Source organism: Saccostrea cucullata, unplaced genomic scaffold (assembly GCF_032062105.1).
Source record: "Saccostrea cucullata isolate Sc308-1 unplaced genomic scaffold, CSIRO_AGI_Scuc_v1 ctg312, whole genome shotgun sequence".
Classification (NCBI taxonomy): domain Eukaryota; kingdom Metazoa; phylum Mollusca; class Bivalvia; order Ostreida; family Ostreidae; genus Saccostrea; species Saccostrea cuccullata.
The window spans coordinates 523,894-542,107 of NW_026929887.1; the positions used below are offsets into that span (position 1 = coordinate 523,894).

Consider the following 18,214-nt stretch of genomic DNA (forward strand, 5'->3'; position numbering starts at 1 on the left):
TTGTATGGATCAGAAATGAACGCATAACTTGAAAAGATCACCCCAACGGGTTGGTAGACAGTGATAAAAGATTGTGAAACATTAAATTTTATTGAAACCGTTTAAAACACTAAAATCAACTTTATTAGAGACATTTAGTAAAAGAAATCTACATAATGCTTTTCCTAGCAAGATATGCTTATGCTTTGTGCCTTGGAGGAAAATCTTATGAAAATGTGTTGAGTCATATGGATCTAGCTCAATGTTGTATAAGCGATAAATTTATTAAACAAAATCTGTTGCGCGAGCGCGCCGACGCGCCGAATACAATTAGCCTTTTGAGCCCTGTAGAGAAACGGGTGTAGTACTTTTCATTCTATTCAGTATGAGATCAGTTGCTTATGAGAAATGTCCTAGGAAAACAGAAAAAATGCATCTTTTGAAAATAGCTCATGAAGCTATCGAGCATTTCAGCAATGAGGACGAATTTATTTCCGAGGACTTCAAAAGACAACTTTTCATAAAGATGGCAATGCTTTACTTAGGACTTGGTATTTTCGGAAACGAAGTTAAAGCCTTGAATTTATGTTCAGAAGATATCCGATGTGCAAAGCAATGTTTGAAAAAAGTAAAAGAGCGAAAAATGTGGGAAAGAATGGAGTTGCGTTGGAAAATGTTTTATTATTTGTGTCGAGCGAAATATTTGCAAGTAACAGATACAGAAAACGAATATTTGAGTTTAAAGATTATGCTTGCTAATCAAGCAAAAGCATTTTCAATACATTGTTATTTTGAGGAAGGAAAACATATTGATATCATTTTACAACATCTTCTTCACGTACAAAGCTCTCAATTATAATTAGAAGTGAATTGAAACAGGAGTAAGAATTATAGCCGACCTGGTCTGTCCAAACACAGAATGATAAAACATCTTGTTGATCCTTAGAAGAATCATCATGTGAAAGTTTAATCGGCATCGAAGTATAACATAATGAACCACTGCAACATCAATAATTGAAATTGAATTGATAGGTCTTACCAAACACTGTGTAATGTAATGTGCAGGACTGCAGTGTTCAAGGTGACGATACATGTCACTGTTGGTCAATGAAGGTGTTTTTCTTCCCGTTTTATTTCATTACATCGTATTTGAATGACTGATGGGCAAAGCATAAATTTTCAAGGAAATATTTCAGATTTTTTTTACGTTACTTGCTGGCTATCTTAGTCTTCAAAGCGTTCCATTGTATATGCACATACAATGTACCCTGAAAAAAAACTCTTTGAATAAAGTACCATGCCCACCTTACAAGGGGAGATAATCAAGAAAATACAAAAATAGGGTAAGTCATTGAAAAAATCTTCTCAGGAACCACTGGGCCATAAAAGACATTCTAAGGTAATGTAGGGGGGGACACAATAGGGAAACAAAATTTACATTGAAACTGGTGATGTAATCTCAGAAATTTTAAGCATTATACAATTATTTCATCTGGGATATAAATACTAAAATTTGATTATCAGAAATGACAACGCAATACAACATATTGAGTTATTTATTGATTGCTAGTATTACAGAGCAGTTTAAACACAGAGTTTGTAACAAACACATCCAAATTATACTCACAGAGACATGGTCAAGTACTCACAGTCTATAGAGTACCCAATTCATTAGTGCATGACACTGAATCTGAAAACTGTAATGTAGATGTACACATGCAGGGACACTAGGTATCACTGTAGTCTCTCATAGATTTAGACTATTATATTGTTTTGTGAATTATGTATTCTTATGTATAGTTTTGCAAAAGGCAAACAATAATATGGAGGATTACATCACATCATTGTCACAACATGTTAGTCCTATAAGAATACTTCAATAAAGAAAAGTAAGGTATATAATTTGTAATCTCTACTGAATATGGCTTTATTTAAGATTGGATACTTTGTAGCTAGACAAAAGCATAAAATTAGTTATATATTATATCTTGTAGAGTAGCTTTTGCAACTAATATATAATGATATGAATAAAAAAACAATTCAATTCTGAGCTAATTCCACTTTTTACAAAAAACAGGTGTGAAATCATTAACATGTACATGTATCTATATTTGATAGATTGTGGGCAGGGGAGTTTTTAATCTTCTAAAAAGTAAAATAATAATAAAAAAATATATACTAATCCAACATCTGAGCAAAATATGAATTCAAAACAAAAACAACACAAAGTATTCCAAAGATCTGTTGAACATGAAAAAACACCTTCATACAGTTAAAGTAAAGAAGAGTAAGGACAAAATGTAACAGTCTTATAAATATAGGAATCTCAAAAAACTGAAAACTTATAGACATGATTTTAAAAGTCATCATAAATTGTTTCAATTAATACAAATACAGTGTATAATCTAAAAAGTTTAAAAATGATAATAATATGTAAATTTAAATAAATTATTAAAAAAATAATTATTAATTACAAAACAGTATTCTCTAGCACCAAAACAATTCCCCTCTTAATAAACTGACACCAAGAGACATATACACCACATAAATGCCATTAATTAGAAGTCTAAAGAGACTGTAGCCCTACTGGTTTGTAAACATAAAAGAACTGTGAGTTGAAGAACAATTTTACATCCTGCTGTAGTTGTCTACTTGTGTACCAAATTTTACCAAAATCAAATCTAAACCATAGCAGGGGTAGCATTTTGAAAGGTATTTATTTTAAGTAACCACAGCAACACCATCCTTTCAAAAAAATATTAGGAAATTATGCATCGATAAAACCAACTTGTGTACCACGCTCTATATTGAAATCAAACAAATATCATAAGTGTGCTATTATTTTGAATATTGTTTACAGACAAACAACAGTTTTTCATTAATACACAAACTCATCAAGGGTCTTTGACCAGAAGAACATTTAGCATGATGTTTGAGACAGAATTATGCAAAATTTGATAAACTGTAAAATACTTTTTTTAACAAATATTATACAATACAGGGCTCGAGCTGTGATTCGCCATTGTCGCCAATTGCGAATTTTTTTCAAAAGTGGCGAAAAGAAATTCCTAAGTGGCGAAAATGATTTTTTTTTATGTACCATGTACAAAATTTGAGTAGTCTTGGTTAGCTCCTTTGTTTATTCAATGTTCACAGAATAGTCCCTATGTTTATTTAATGCAGCAGAGGTGTGAAAACTGAAACCTACATGTAGGAAATCACGTCTCGCTTGAACAAACACAGCTGATTAGGTAACTGGCCTGGAGCAATAAAGGGTTACAAAATTGCTTGGAATAATATAATTTGGATTAAACAAGGGGGTATAAAGTGTTATTAGGATATGAAGTTAGAAAATAAAAGATTTTCATCAACAAAATCTGGATCTATGTAGATCGTTTTTTTTAAAACCGAAAGTAGGGAAACATGACGAAAATTGTAATTTTACCTAATTAAAATTGAAAAGTGTGTACATTAATATTCCATAAACTGACAAAGAGTGAAAACGAAATTGGTTTGGAAACAGAATTATCTTAAATCAGTAAATTACACTGAATTATTTACAATAACATGAGCTTGCATATTAAACCCTGGAGTCTCGATCCAAGTTGTTAAAATAAAGTCAACTTTCAAAACCTAATTTTCATTACTTTTTAATTACTTCTTTTCACAATTGATTAATGAAATGATGAAAATGTCCATTTTTAAAAAATAACATTTTTTTACTGGGTCTTTGCCCCCCCCCCCCCCCCCCCCCCCCCTCGCAGGCGAAAAAAAAAAAATAAACAAGAGGACATTTTCTGTCAAGAGTTGACAGATTCAATATCAAATATCAATTCAATATCAAATTTATTGCATAATTCCAACACAAGTTTTTTTTTTTTTTTTTAAATGGATACTACCATGATTAAAGCTTTAAACAAATTTAAAACAATGTCTGTGTCAGATAAACATAATTAATAAAAAAAAGGACTAACATAAAGTGCATTGCATTGTCGAGAAATCAGATGTAAGTATGCCTTTCCTTTTGTCGCGAAAAGTGGCGAAAAATAATTTCGGTCCAGTGGGAGCCCTGATACAATACCCGGTAAAAAAATATGCGTAACATACAAAGGCTATACTACATGTAATTGTGACCTTTTTATCATTTTCTTCATCAGACCCAAATAAAATCATTCAAGCACCTCAATAATACAGAATACTGAGGAACACTGACGAACTTACAGTAAATACCGTTGTACAGCTAAATAAGTAAGTATAGCACATATACACTGCATTACATAACTGTCATCTAATATAAATAGGAAGTACTTTAAAAATATTTCAGATTTCATCTACAATATTTCCAAAAATGCATACACATGTATTATTTAAACTACTGTAACAATCCCTGAACAACAGCAGTTTCCTTGATATACAACGATCAGTCTACTAACGTTACGCGGATTCTTCTGTCTGAGTTTGGCACTTGTTGTAGAACAGAACTGCGTTCTCATAATAGTCACTGCTTAACCAGAAACACTGTAAAATATCCTCTACATCACGTCTGTCAAAAAGGAGAGGTAAAGAGTTAGGATGCAATTATTACCGTAAATCTGGAAATTTTTATTGTAGATAAATTTTTAGCAAATTTGCGTGTGCATTGCATTCGCAAAAATATTTTTCTTAAAAATAAATCAACATGTGAAGAATTTTTTCTCTGAGAACTTTTTTTAACTCAGTGAATAGGCGTCGGTAGGCACTGGCCATTTTTAAAAGAAACCTGTTTACACTAGTCTACTATATAACTACAAGTTAATTACCCATGCGTGTAAATTGCCCTCATTATATGCAATATTGTCCAATGATTTGACAAGCACTGAGGCGGTATGCCCATTTTTAATTATTTTCATAAATTAATTTGCCAATAAAGAGAGAACTGTCATTTTATCTAACCGTGTATCAAAACGGGCGATAACTCAAACTCAGTGCATTTACTAGAAAGTTCCAAATGTAAATGCGGCGTGTAAATTTTAGGTGAGAAAAAACCAAACATTGAGAAAAAATTAGTTATATTTGTTCTTCATTTGGATTATACTTTAGGTGAAAAGGCATACACAACCTCTAAAATGTTTGTTATATTTGATTTTGAAATTATTTTCAGTGCAAATCCTTTTGTATTTTTATCAAAATTGTTTCGGAGCGATTTTGCAATATCTTGCCACGTTGCGAGTATATTGGTGGTATTCTAACTGGGCATATTATTTGAAACATAACCTGATATGAAAATCTTCAGTGATTTTTATTTTTAGCACCAGTGACAATTTGCAAAAATTTGAAGCGTAAAAATTAATCAACAGCTTTTTGACCCAAATTCGCAAAAATAAATTGACGTAAAAATTTCCGGATTTACGGTATATTGTAACATTTTGAAGAACAATGAATTAACTTTGATTTTGATCATGATATTTCCAATATTTTCCGATAAGGTATTATTCAGCAATATTATTTATTCAGAAAAATAATTAAAATATATTTATCTTTGAAATTAAGCAGACATTCTGAATTTCTAATAATAGGAAACAGAAAAGCTTACATTGTTCCATCACAGAATTTGATGTTAATTTTCTCCCCTATGATTCCTGCCACCCAGCCTGGGAGGTACACATGTTGGTGACTGTCCCACATGGCTAGAACATGGTCCCCCACAGACAGGGGGTGATGCTTGGTGAAAACTCCAAATATATGATGGGAGGTCTGTGTGGCCTGCTCCCCATCACACCATTCCAATACATATTCCCTGCCATTACCTACTCTATCCTTCACAGAAGCTGAAAGATAGGATATTTTTTTTAATTAACTGGTACACATCTACCCAATTTTGAATGTTAATGTCTTATATGATAAAATAAACCTATTTGGGTTGCAATTTAATCTTTACTGCCTGAAATAGGTATAAGTGCTTGACAATTTACCTAAGTGGTAGCTTCCCATTCTGTCGTCCCTAGCAACCACAGCTTGCCCCACCCATCGAGTCTCACACTGAACAATGTAATTCACATCATGCTCGAACTTTTCTGCTGTCAGTTTATAAATTTCCTCCCTTGGAAGTTTGTCTTCTTCTCCGTCATAGAATCGGACTTTCATTTGCAAGTTCTGATAAACCTCCAACACAATTCCTGGTGCGTAACTGAAGCTGTAATGAGGGTGGAGGGCCACGACTGGATCTTTTGGCTGTTCCAGAAAGAAAAAAAAATCCATTGAAAAACAATGAACAATCAATATCTATCTCTCAACAGTGCATACAATGATTTTTGTTTTTTTACACTACCTGAATGACTTGATTGGCATCATCATAATCAGTGATTATATCCTCTCTCCATATTCTCTCACACATTCTTGTGCTGTCTTCAATTATGTAACTGAAGTCATTGCAATCCTGTTTAACAACACCTGAAATAATTTCAAAGTACATGTAATAAGTCCATATTTTGTCACCTTATTAAACAAATAAAACAGTCTAGTGTATTTATAAAATCTTATTTTTTCCTTTTCAATGAGGATAAGTATTTTGATAAAGATCGATAGAACAGCTCCCCTACCTCTAAAGTACCAGCCCTCATCAGACCAGCGAGCCATCACCTCTTCCCCCTCCCTCAGACACGGTAGTGATTTCCTCAACCTCAGGAGGCCAGAGGTCACCTCCTGACCCTGAACTGAGGATGGAGAATCTGAAAGTAGAGACATAGGTTAAATATACAACAATATACAGTATATGTGTAAAACTAAAGATTTTATTGTAAAAGTAAATAGTATGTGTTATCTATGTGTAAAATATCTATCAGGCACTGAATAAGGGACATACCATATTGCATGGAAAATGAAGAAATTTAGAAAGTATCACAATAAATTTAGCTTTTGGGTTAAATAAATGATAGGTATGGATTAATTGATTTTTCAAAAACAAAATGCTGTAAATAGCATATAAAGATGCAGGATATTGGAGGATTTACTAAAATCTCCCGTATCCTTTCCACCTAGTGTATAATTCGTACCTGGCCTGGCCTTGACTTTATTTACCTGGCCTGGCCTTGACTTTTCTTACCTGGCCTGGCCTTGACTTTACTGTCGTCTGAGTCCTCAGAATCCTCTACCTCTATTACAGCAGAACGACTACCAGATTTAACCGACTTCTCATACTTCTTCTTCTTCTTAAGTTTCTTCTTCATCTTCTTCAATTTTTTTGCTTGCTTTTGTATTTTCTACAGATTAGGAAATTTTTGGAGAAATGAATTCAAGTATTAAGCAATTCTCATTTACAAAAAATATCCCTATTTGGTGGAAAACTAATCTATTATAAAATGGATAGCTATAAGAACATACCTGTTGCTGAATATCAAATTGTTCTTGTTGCTCTTTCAGTTGCTTTTTGAGTTGCTTAAGTTTCTTGCTTTTCTTGTTTAATCTCTCCATGCTTTCTGACCTAGTCTTTAGATTGATAGGTGATTGAGACCTTGAACTTTCACTACTCCTTGACCTGGACCTTGATTTAGATGACCTTGAATTGGATCTAGATCTTTTATCTCTTTCTCCTGAATATGAATGTGACCTTGATCTACTTCTAGAATTTGACCTAGATCTTGACCTTGACCTGCTTCTAGATCTAGAATTTGATCGTGATACTCTTGGTGTTGGCGTTGGTGATCTTGATCTACAAATAAGCAAATGAGCATGTCATCAGATATACATGTACATTGCTTCATTAATAGCTGTTTTCTAAAATCTCTCTCTCTCATTCATGATATGGCTTATAATTAAAATTAATACACAAATCCCACGGTTTAAAATACTCTGTGCTGTACGTGGTCTATAGGAGAAAACATTTTACTAAAGCACTTTAATAATTGAGTTGATTTTTTTTTTTTAAATAATTAGAGTCGACAGAAATGAGAAGATCAATTCTTTATTCAATTGATATCAATGTAATCCCTTAAGTGAAATGGGAATCTATATGTTAATTGTTATAACTTTCATAATTTAAAGAGCAAGAGCAAAATTTAAATTCATTAATTTTAAAAACAATTTATACAGTCAATCAGTGTCATATATCCAGTTTCCTACAGAGGCAACTATTTACTGAAAATTTTTTTTAGATAATGAAAAAAAGTCAAACCTTGAGGCTTCCTCCTCTGGGAGTGGAGACATTGTTTTGCCGGTCCTTGCTGTGTTAGGGGTAGGGGCTGGGGGTCGGGCACTAGCTGGTCTCTCACTTATCACAGAACTCTGTTCAGTAGGGGGGCCACTCTCCGTCTGATCCACCACAGAAATCTCAACCTCTGGGGAGGGAGACGCTTTTCTCTCTCTGAAATGAAGGGCAGAGTTATATAACTGAGAAGTACCCAATCCCAAGAACATTACTGTTAATTTACTTTATACTTTATCTCTAATAACAGGAGAAGCCACTTATCTACTTTTCATTGACAATACATGTGTATTGCTGGAGGAGTTATTGCCCTTTGATTGTGTTACACGCATGTTCTGTACCTTTCTCTATGCTCCCTTCTCCCCCTCTTTTCTTTATCACTGGGTCTGGCTGATCGGGGAGTCTTTACATATACATGGTCATCAAAGCTGTAAGTAAGCAAATACATTGTAATATATCTGTACACTTAAAAAAGATTAAACTAAAACATGTACTCGTCTCATTTTGCTGAGAGTAAATTATAAATGTGAGAAGTTCTCATAGTAATGAAACTTTCATTTCTAAAAACAGCTAGATGGAAAACAATGTAAAATTAAGGAATGAATAAGTGAGTAGCTTTCTTGAAACTCAAGTGAGAATGATTACATACTACAACTCTGAAATATTGTCCCTGTGTAAATTTTTGTATTGTCATGGCTTACCTCCCTTGGTTCTGCATCTGAATTTCTGCAATGTAGCGGATTGCAAACTCAAATCTGGACTTGCTGATTTTCATGACATAATTTCTCATGACTGTTGCCTATCATAGAAAACCCATGAAAATTATCAAGTGAGCATGGATTGCATATTTTAGATTATATTTTTTATATGATCTAAAAGATTATATAAAGAAAAAGGTATTTGTCTATTTTGGGCAATGCAGTCTTACCTGTTGACCATTGTACATCATCACTGTGTAGAATTTGGCCTGAGCAGTCTCATCTTGAGGGAGAACCTGTACAATCCCTGGGGCGTAGCACTCAAGTTTGGAGTCTGTATTAATGACCCTCACCAAAACACAATCTCCAATCTAAAATTAGAGTATTTTAATTCATATCATACACTAATTTCAAAATGACCATAATTTGTTTTTACTAGACAAAGAGTTGCATGTTCATGCATGTAATGTACCCTGAGATGTGGTCTGGCGATGGCACCACTAGTGGCTATCATTAGTCTGGTAGGTGTCAGCACCTGTTCTTTGTCTTCAAACTCCACCAATGCATGCCTTGTGTCAGGACATTTTACCACAGTTCCTAAGAAATAAAAAGTCTTCATTTACCATAAATAGAAATAAATAATCATTTGGTAAATGTTGATGTATTTATGATGTAGTAGAATGATGACAATTTAATGCATATTGCATATTTTTGGGGATTTCTACAAATTAATGAAATATATATTTTAAAAAAATGGATTTATAAGTATAGATACTTCCAAGTCATTTAGGTCCTGATTGTATACTAGTATATGATTACAAATAAAAAATTGATTTCATTTTTTCATGAGATCATATGACAAGATTTACAACATCCATATATGGTTTAACTTGACAGATTTCAAAACAATTCATGGAAATAATAAAACATAGGAAGATATATGTTTTAGAACTGACCTGGATAGTAGAGTCCATCTGAGTCCCTCCTGGCCACCACGGACTGACCTTTCAGTGTGTCAAGGACGCGGCGTATGATGTTCTGTGGTAGTTCCTTCTCCTGATCCATCAGAAGTTGGTTCCGGAGTTTGACTGGTTTTCTGTCAAGGCAGTTGTGACTTCTATGGCCCTGTCCAAAATCAATATAATCAATTTAATACTAATAATGGCTTCTGGAGTTTCAAATTACTTTTAATTATTCATAAGACATAATAAAATGTTCTTGTCATGCAATTTGCAAATGTATGATCAGTTTTACCTCATTTTTTTCAATTTCAGTGTTAACTCTTAAGGGTTTTTATTTTTAAAATCACTTTGTATAATTATCAAAGAAAAAAATGTAAAATTATGAAAAAAGATTGCTATAGAATCCAGTAGTGAATCAAATCACAAAATTAAAATCTATTATTTTATATTAATTTCAGTTTAATCATTTTGACATTTAGTTAATGAACACCTATATAGCAACCATGATAATATAATTGAACCAATTAAATATAAATATGATGACTATTTTGCATTCATGTAATTCAACATTTAAAATGTATAGAGAAAAGTTTAATAGTTTTTTTTCAAAATCCTTATTTTCCCCCTTAATCCGTTTAAAGAAACCTAACATGCATGCATTATATTTATTAATTATAATACAACTATGATATTGTCTAATGAATAGTATACAGTCTGTATAAATTAAAAGTGGTGACTATAACCTCAACCATACATATTTTCTTTACTTAGCTAATTTAAGGCTTCATGGAAACTTATTTAAGGGATACAAACAAAAAACTGAATGCATGGATACGTGTACATATATATTTATTATTACATGTATTATTTTGGTTGTAAATTAATTCAAATTCATATTTCTAAATTTATATTACCGGGCCTACATGTATTTGAAAATATGAAATAAATTATCTGCTCATTGTCAAGTTCAATTTTCTTCCTGTTTGCCATTATACCCTTATAGATCTAAATTAACATTCATTTTTTGTCAGTTTTACAGTTTTAGAAAAAAAAATGGTCATATAATTTGTTTTTAATCCACAATTATAATAACATTACATCATTTACATGTATTATTTAAGATTTAAGCTTGTAGTGACATTGGACATTAAACAACAGTGTAAGGATCGAAAGTTTCCATGTTCCCTTGACAGAGTGTGAATAAATGGATCGACAGAAGAAAAAAATCATTTTTATATATATGAAGAATATTCTTTATAGCATACACATATCACACATTTATCCAAAATAAGAAGTAGCATTGAGTATATTAATTAAGTTACATTTTATACGTATATTTTGAAATAGGAACCCACAAATCCTTTTAAAGGGAGGTAACTTTCCTATGAAATTTAGTGTGTGATAGTTAAGCTCTAGATAAAGATTTCGCATTTAAATTTTAAATATTCCATTCCAGATATTAATATAATAACTTTATATTTTCTGAATTTTGTGCTTTAATTATTTTACAGATATATACAGCTATGTATAGTATATAGAATGATTAGAAAATGAGATTTTTCAGAGGTTTTGACAACCATCCACTTACCAAAGGCTCCTACTATAGTAATAGGAAATTAAGATATAATATATTAACAATTAAATTTGCGATAAAAAAATTGAACTGATATTTAAAGTGAATGCTAAATGGGTATACATATATAAACACAGCAGTGGGGATTTCTTTTGACATCTAAAAAGATGAGAATATATTGACCAATTTGAGGTATACAAACAAATGGTCCTGCACATAATTTACCAGTAATTTTAGTTTTAAACAAGAAAACTAAAAATCATTGGGGGGGGGGGGGCACAAATACACATTCCTCTTACTTTGAATGACTTCATTACAAGATGAATTTAAGGCATTTCCCCAAGTTTAATATGTACAATATATTAAGTCTTACATGCAATGAAAAAAAAAGTTTTTTCCCAAAATTCCTGTGCCATAATGAAATGCAAAAAATTATTAATTCTTGTGAAAACAAGGTATTAAATAATTTCAAATCTATACTAAACTGTTATCTGGAATTCTATGACCCATGCATTTAATTGGCATAATAAGCTCTATTGATCAGTAAATACATCATTTTATTGTAATTCATGCTGGTGTTCTAAAGATTATAAGATAAAGAATTAGGTGCAAGTACCACTATATTTCAAAGTTAACTCAATCAGCCATCCATTTTATTACTATCTTTATATTAAATATTAATGCTAGGAGAATACCTTCTGAATTCACAGCAGTAATGCAATGATTCTTGGATTTACTGCAAGGAATACATGCAAAAGGTACAAATAAAATAAGGTTTCTTATCAAACATTTTCTGAATAATCAAGGAATAACTGTCTAATTTTTTTTTTATTTCATAATATGTGATCAATTGAGTGGCTTGCATGAAAATTAGCATAAAATTATCATGCCAACCAATCGATTTATCATTGTCATGAAATCAAAAAATCTGACAGTTATTCTTTATATTTACATGCTTTCGATTCCGCAAATCAGTGTGCTACAAGCCCCGCTTCTGTCTCTATTTGTCCCGCCCCACACACGATTATTTTTTAACCGTGCCTATCAATGAACCAGTACAATTATGTAGAAATAAAGTATATAGATTATTTGTAACTTTGAACAAATAATCTATATAAAAAATAATTTAATGATGGAATATATATGTACAATACCATTAAATAAGATACTGACATTTATTATAAAATATTTACATTTTCAATGTCTTTATCTGTTCAAGTTCATTAAATAAGATACTGACATTTATTATAAAATATTTACATTTTCAATGTCTTTATCTGTTCATTAGTTTTGAACAGATAAAGACATTGAAAATGTAAATATTTTATAATAAATGTCAGTATCTTATTTAATGGTACTGTACATATATATTCCACCATTAAATTACTTTTGTGATTACCAGTTATGTGTTACTCAATAAATATAATTTTTTTTCAATAATTAAGTATCACATCACCATATCAGATAACAATTCCCTAATAACGGTCTGAATTGTCATATATATATCTATCATATATCAAATAAATGCTGTTCTAGTGTCAACCGGCCAGGCTATTACATTCCCAGATGACTGAGATTTGTATTGGAAATTCATCTGAAAATTCATACTTTTTATTTCTAAGGTCATACAGTTATTGTTTGAGAAGACCAAGTCTTTATTGATGATCTGAACCATCATATGTGATTGAAACCAGCCCCCCCCCCTAAATATAGCACACATATATATTGATTTTTTTCTTCATTTCTTTTGCAAGTAATCCAAACTGTGTTTATGGAAAAATTGAAATCTGAATATTTAGCTCTTTATTTATGCTATACTAACATCAAATAAACACATTCAAACAGTGATCGAAATACCAATTGATTGTAGCATACACAACTGAAAATATATTTGCATTAACTACTGCAAACAATAACAAACTGAAAAGAGAATCTCAATGAATTAGAAAGAGAATAAAAGACTTTTAATCAATATAAATAGTTAAAATACCCTTGTTAATAATACAGCCAGCAAACTTCTTCAAAACTGATAAAACATAATACACCTACCAACATATCATCTACCATTGTTGACAGTTCACGAACAAAAGCCTCGTGTTTATTTACTTTTGTCTCCTCTCTGTTCTTTCTTTCATAAAAAGAGTAGACATTTTTCTCTGGTGCAAATGAAACCGCCATGATTCTCAATAACACTTTAATTAATTAAAGTCACTCATACAAGTCAAATCAAGGATTCCACAAACTAAGACATCCTATCTGTTGACGGTCTGGCGTGCCGGGCATGGCAACATTGAAAACTCCCAGCTTTAATGTGCATTAGACCAATGAGGCGAATCAAAGGGGCATATTCCAAACACAAACATTATTATATAAGTAAAGCTATTTATACTGTTAACAGTTGCTGCCTCTATGACACATACTATACAAAGTGATATCTGAGGAGGATTTGTGAATAACTTCCGTGAAGTAAACAGATAATCAATATATAAACAAATAAGAAAGACTCTAATAATATTCAATATCTAGCTTTTTGACCAACATGATGTATTTAGAATCTGAACTCATTAAATCTCCTTCACACCTTTACAAACCAAAGAGAACTTCATATATACAAAGACTACTGTTATAATGTCATTGTATTTAAATGAGATTAGTTTCGTCAAATTCTAAACTTTTTACAATAAGTTTTTGTTATCAAGAATATGTTTTATGGCATGAAGATTAAAACGTTGGATTCTGAAGACATTTAATCACCTAAGGCCCAGGTTATTCAGACCACATACAAAAAATATATATGTGTTTTCAGGTGGAACAACATTTGCTTGTGCAAGGGGTTTAAAAAGAAATGTCTTTTATATCATGAGATCTAGAGTGATGATTATCATTCAAAATTTTGAAAATGGGTTACCTTTAAATTGTCTATTTAGAAAGAATTCAAGCCATTCTAAATAGAATTTTTAGGAGAAACACCCAACTGCTGGTCATGTCTCGACATGAGTATTACACCCGCTCTGGATAATTAAATGTCAACGAGAAGTGAAGTATAAAAAGAACAAAATTAAAAACCGTATCAAACTAAATGCAACTTGAAAACATGCCAGACGAAAGTGAATCTTAGACAGAGTGAATTCGACCTAAATCTTACCTTTGTCATGCTCAGTCTCTCGAGCTCAAGAACGAGGTTTTTGGAAAGAAAATCTCGCCTTGGATTCTTACTTTCGACTACTTGATACATAATAGCGAGAGTTGTCAATCAATAAAGGAATAATCACCGGCGATTACGATAAAACCTTTGTATTGGACAAACGGAAGCGCACCTGGTCGTTTACGTTGTTGTTATGGCGACTCATGAGAACGCATCTAGAGTTATCTCCCGTAGGCCTACTTGTATCTTGCTGACATTTTGGCGCTATCTTTCCTCAACGTACTGAGAGGATAATACTGACATTATAAAGAAGCATGGAATAGGCATTTATAGTTTAGAATTCGGGGACTGAGGGGTTTGATCTTTTTTTCCCCACACAATAATCTTCAATGTTCAAATAAATGTTCATTTGAATGGCAAATACCCCCCCCCCCCCCGCCCCATTTTTTTGTTGAAGTATGACCAAAACATAAATAGTATCCAAATATTTTCAAAAATCTGGTAAAAAAAAAAAGATGTAACCAGCACTTGCGACAGTGCCTGGCCATAAGCCCATAAGTGGCAAATCATAAGTTGTTAATATATAAAATGTTTATTATCGAATTAATTTCATTGAAAATTAACATTTTCAAACGAATGCAGCGGTATCGGAAAAAAATCATTAAAGGAACAGATCCACGGGTCTCTGATTCTCAAACTTATTGTTACGGATCCAGGAATCTGGAAAGTGGGTTGGGGGGGGGGTCGGGGTAAGGGTCTTTATAGCCACACAAAAAATGATTTATTATAAATTTTATAATGTATATTTGGGACACTACGAAAGCCGGATAGGCTCATTTCTGAGAAGATGTAAAAAAAATTAACTCGTTATAACGAGTTAATTATCTCGTTATAACGAGTTAGTATCTCGTTATAACGAGTTAATTATCTCGTTATAACGAGTTAAAAACTCTAAAGTTGATATATGTAAGTAATAGGAAGTATTGCATATAAAATCGAGTCGATCAAGTTTGTTTAAAGTGTGTATGATAAATATTTCATTGAAAAACAGCAAACTAGTTTTGTTTTGTTTTTTTCGAGGGGTTGTGTCTGTGATTGTAGTTCGTTTAATTATAAACGATGCAGTTGATTTGTATTGTTTTACTAAAAAAAAAAAAAAAAACAAAGACAAATACGTGTACGTGTATACGGAACCTTATGACTGCCTCGTGATATTGTGTTATGAGTGGACAGTAGCCCCCGAATTTTACGCGGGCCCAAGACGTAATTGCTGATGTCTCCATACCCCCCTTCTTCAAAACATTTCTGACTCTAAAAATAATATATATCACACTGTAAGTGTATATAAGATATGTTGCGTAACTAACGCCTGCCTTAGCTTGCCATTATAATGCATTAATTAAGAAATTAGACATTGATTATGGAATCTATAAGGTCATCCAAAAGTTAAACATATATAAAAAAAATAGTGTGTTTTATCGGAGAAAGTTGTTATACTTAAATTGCAAAACTTTGAAGCAAGTACATTTGGCCATATATTTTTAATAGTGTGTACTTAGAGACGTTCACGTATAAATGTGTAAATGTGTTCGATTAAAAGATTGCTATTTTCATCAAATTGTGATTATTGACGGCAAGATACTTGTAGTTCAAACAGGATTAATATTATTAAAACCATATTGCAAATTATATTTGCATCTCTTTATCAATTTTAAAGTTAAATACGACTGATAATTATCAACTAAACTTCAATGGCATTAAAACAACAGCCATTTTTAATTCCTATATTGCTATTATTTGGAAATAAAAGGGCAACTTATTATTTCGTTATAGCGAGACAATTATCTCGTTATAACGAGAAATCTAATTCGTTTTAACGAGATAACTAACTCGTTATAACGAGAAAACTAAGTCGTTATAACGAGATCATTAACTCGTTATAACGAGATAATTATTTCGTTATAACGAGATAATTAGCTCGTTATAACGAGATCATTAACTCGTTATAACGAGATAATTAATTAGTTATAAGGAGATAACTAACTCGTTATAACGAGATAACTAACTCGTTATAACGAGATAATTAATTCGTTATAACGAGATAACTAACTCGTTATAACGAGATCATTAACTCGTTATAACGAGATAATTAATTCGTTATAACGAGATACTAACTCGTTATAACGAGATAAGTAATTCGTAATAACGAGATAAAACTAAGTCGTTATAACGACATAATTAACTCGTTATAACGAGATAATTAACTCGTTATAACGAGATACTAAGTCGTTATAACGAGATAACTAAGTCGTTATAACGAGATAATTAACTCGTTATAACGAGTAAAATATTTTTTAATCTTTTCAGAAATGAGCCTATCCGGCTTTCGTAGGGACACAAAGGCCCAGATAGCAAGCTTACGTTGGCCCAATGTTGGGCCACCGTTGTAAGTTACGTTGGTCCAATGTCGGAAAATGATATTGGGCCAATGTAATTTTGCTCAAAGATCAAATACTTCAAGGTTTTTTAAACTTCTCAAAAAGGTCTAATTAAAAGTAGAAATTTTTATCCCGAAAAAACATTTTTAGATACCAATGTTTATTAACATTATATGAAATGAGAAGTAATTTATGGAGCTTTGCAAAGAACCTTGAAGCACATTGAGAGGCATATAATGAAAATTGTTGCATATGAAAATATTTAATTTTCAAGCTTCATTTAAAGACTTTTTGAATTAAATTATAAATTAAAGAATTGTCCTTCCTGGCTGAGGGTCGGAGTAGTCCCTTAGAAGACTTTCCGTTTTTGTGGTGATAAGTATCATTGAACGATTCTCATTTCATATGCCAAATAGTCTCCATTGCAATTGAATAAGGCCATAAAAATTAATTTCGAATCTTGGTTCTCAGGCCCTCCCTCATTTCTTACAAGGGTGCCTCATTGACCCTTTTTATTGCTAAATCAATAATAATAAAACAAAAATCACCTCCCTCATCATTTTTTGAGGTTTTGTACAATGTAAAAAGCTGTCTCATCATGTTTTGGGGGCAATAAATAGAGTTTTAAAAATGCCTCCCTCCCTCATCATATTTCTTGAAAAAAAGCCTGAGAACCAAGCAATTAACTTCGCATGACCAAAAATATACTCTCTTTTTTTTTTTTTTTGAATTCGTACGAGTGAAAATCATCATTTGTGCAAATTACATGTATGTCCCCTTTTCCATGGCGCATCCTTTATACTAGATATAGGAAAAATTACGCAAAAGTTTTGTCCATATTCCTATGAAAGAAAGTCCAATTGTGTACAGCCAAAACTCTTTAAAAGATACTTTATACGATAAATAAACAATAAAATATGCATGAAAAATGCTATTCAATCTGTTACCGTATTTAAAGTAAAGGGTGAGGGGGTCTGGGAAAGCGAACTTCAAGACTGAAAAATTTTAATTTGTGTCGCTTTCTTTGAATTCTTTCTTCAAAGTATCCCATGTTGCAAAATCTTAAAATACCATCAACTAATGAATTCAGATCATGCCAACATTTTGTTGTTGTTGACAATTCGTGTAGTGTCGTTTATCATGTCTTTTCCAGCTCCATGCTGTGTCTCATTGGAAGATGAGAAATTTGAAATGTCCAATATTACGATTCAGCCTCTTAGACAGTAAATTATGAAGAGGA

General features: G+C 31.9%; 1 protein-coding gene across 4 annotated transcripts in view; it reads right to left on the bottom strand.

The window, feature by feature from the left end:
* Positions 1-4,057: 4,057 nt before the first annotated feature.
* LOC134282418 (von Willebrand factor A domain-containing protein 3B-like) overlaps positions 4,058-18,214 on the bottom strand; it is a 33,899-nt gene continuing 19,742 nt past the window's right edge. For all 4 annotated transcript variants that reach the window (XM_062764821.1, XM_062764819.1, XM_062764820.1 and 1 more), the window contains 13 exons: positions 9,813-9,981; positions 9,329-9,453; positions 9,087-9,227; positions 8,860-8,957; positions 8,500-8,586; positions 8,129-8,317; positions 7,339-7,666; positions 7,061-7,217; positions 6,558-6,686; positions 6,287-6,408; positions 5,931-6,189; positions 5,552-5,786; positions 4,058-4,522 (listed from right to left, as the gene is read on the bottom strand). In XM_062764821.1, coding sequence (XP_062620805.1) covers positions 4,414-4,522; positions 5,552-5,786; positions 5,931-6,189; positions 6,287-6,408; positions 6,558-6,686; positions 7,061-7,217; positions 7,339-7,666; positions 8,129-8,317; positions 8,500-8,586; positions 8,860-8,957; positions 9,087-9,227; positions 9,329-9,453; positions 9,813-9,981 — 2,148 coding nt within the window. In that variant the 3' untranslated portion in view covers positions 4,058-4,413. The remainder of the gene's footprint in view (positions 4,523-5,551; positions 5,787-5,930; positions 6,190-6,286; positions 6,409-6,557; positions 6,687-7,060; positions 7,218-7,338; positions 7,667-8,128; positions 8,318-8,499; positions 8,587-8,859; positions 8,958-9,086; positions 9,228-9,328; positions 9,454-9,812; positions 9,982-18,214) is intronic.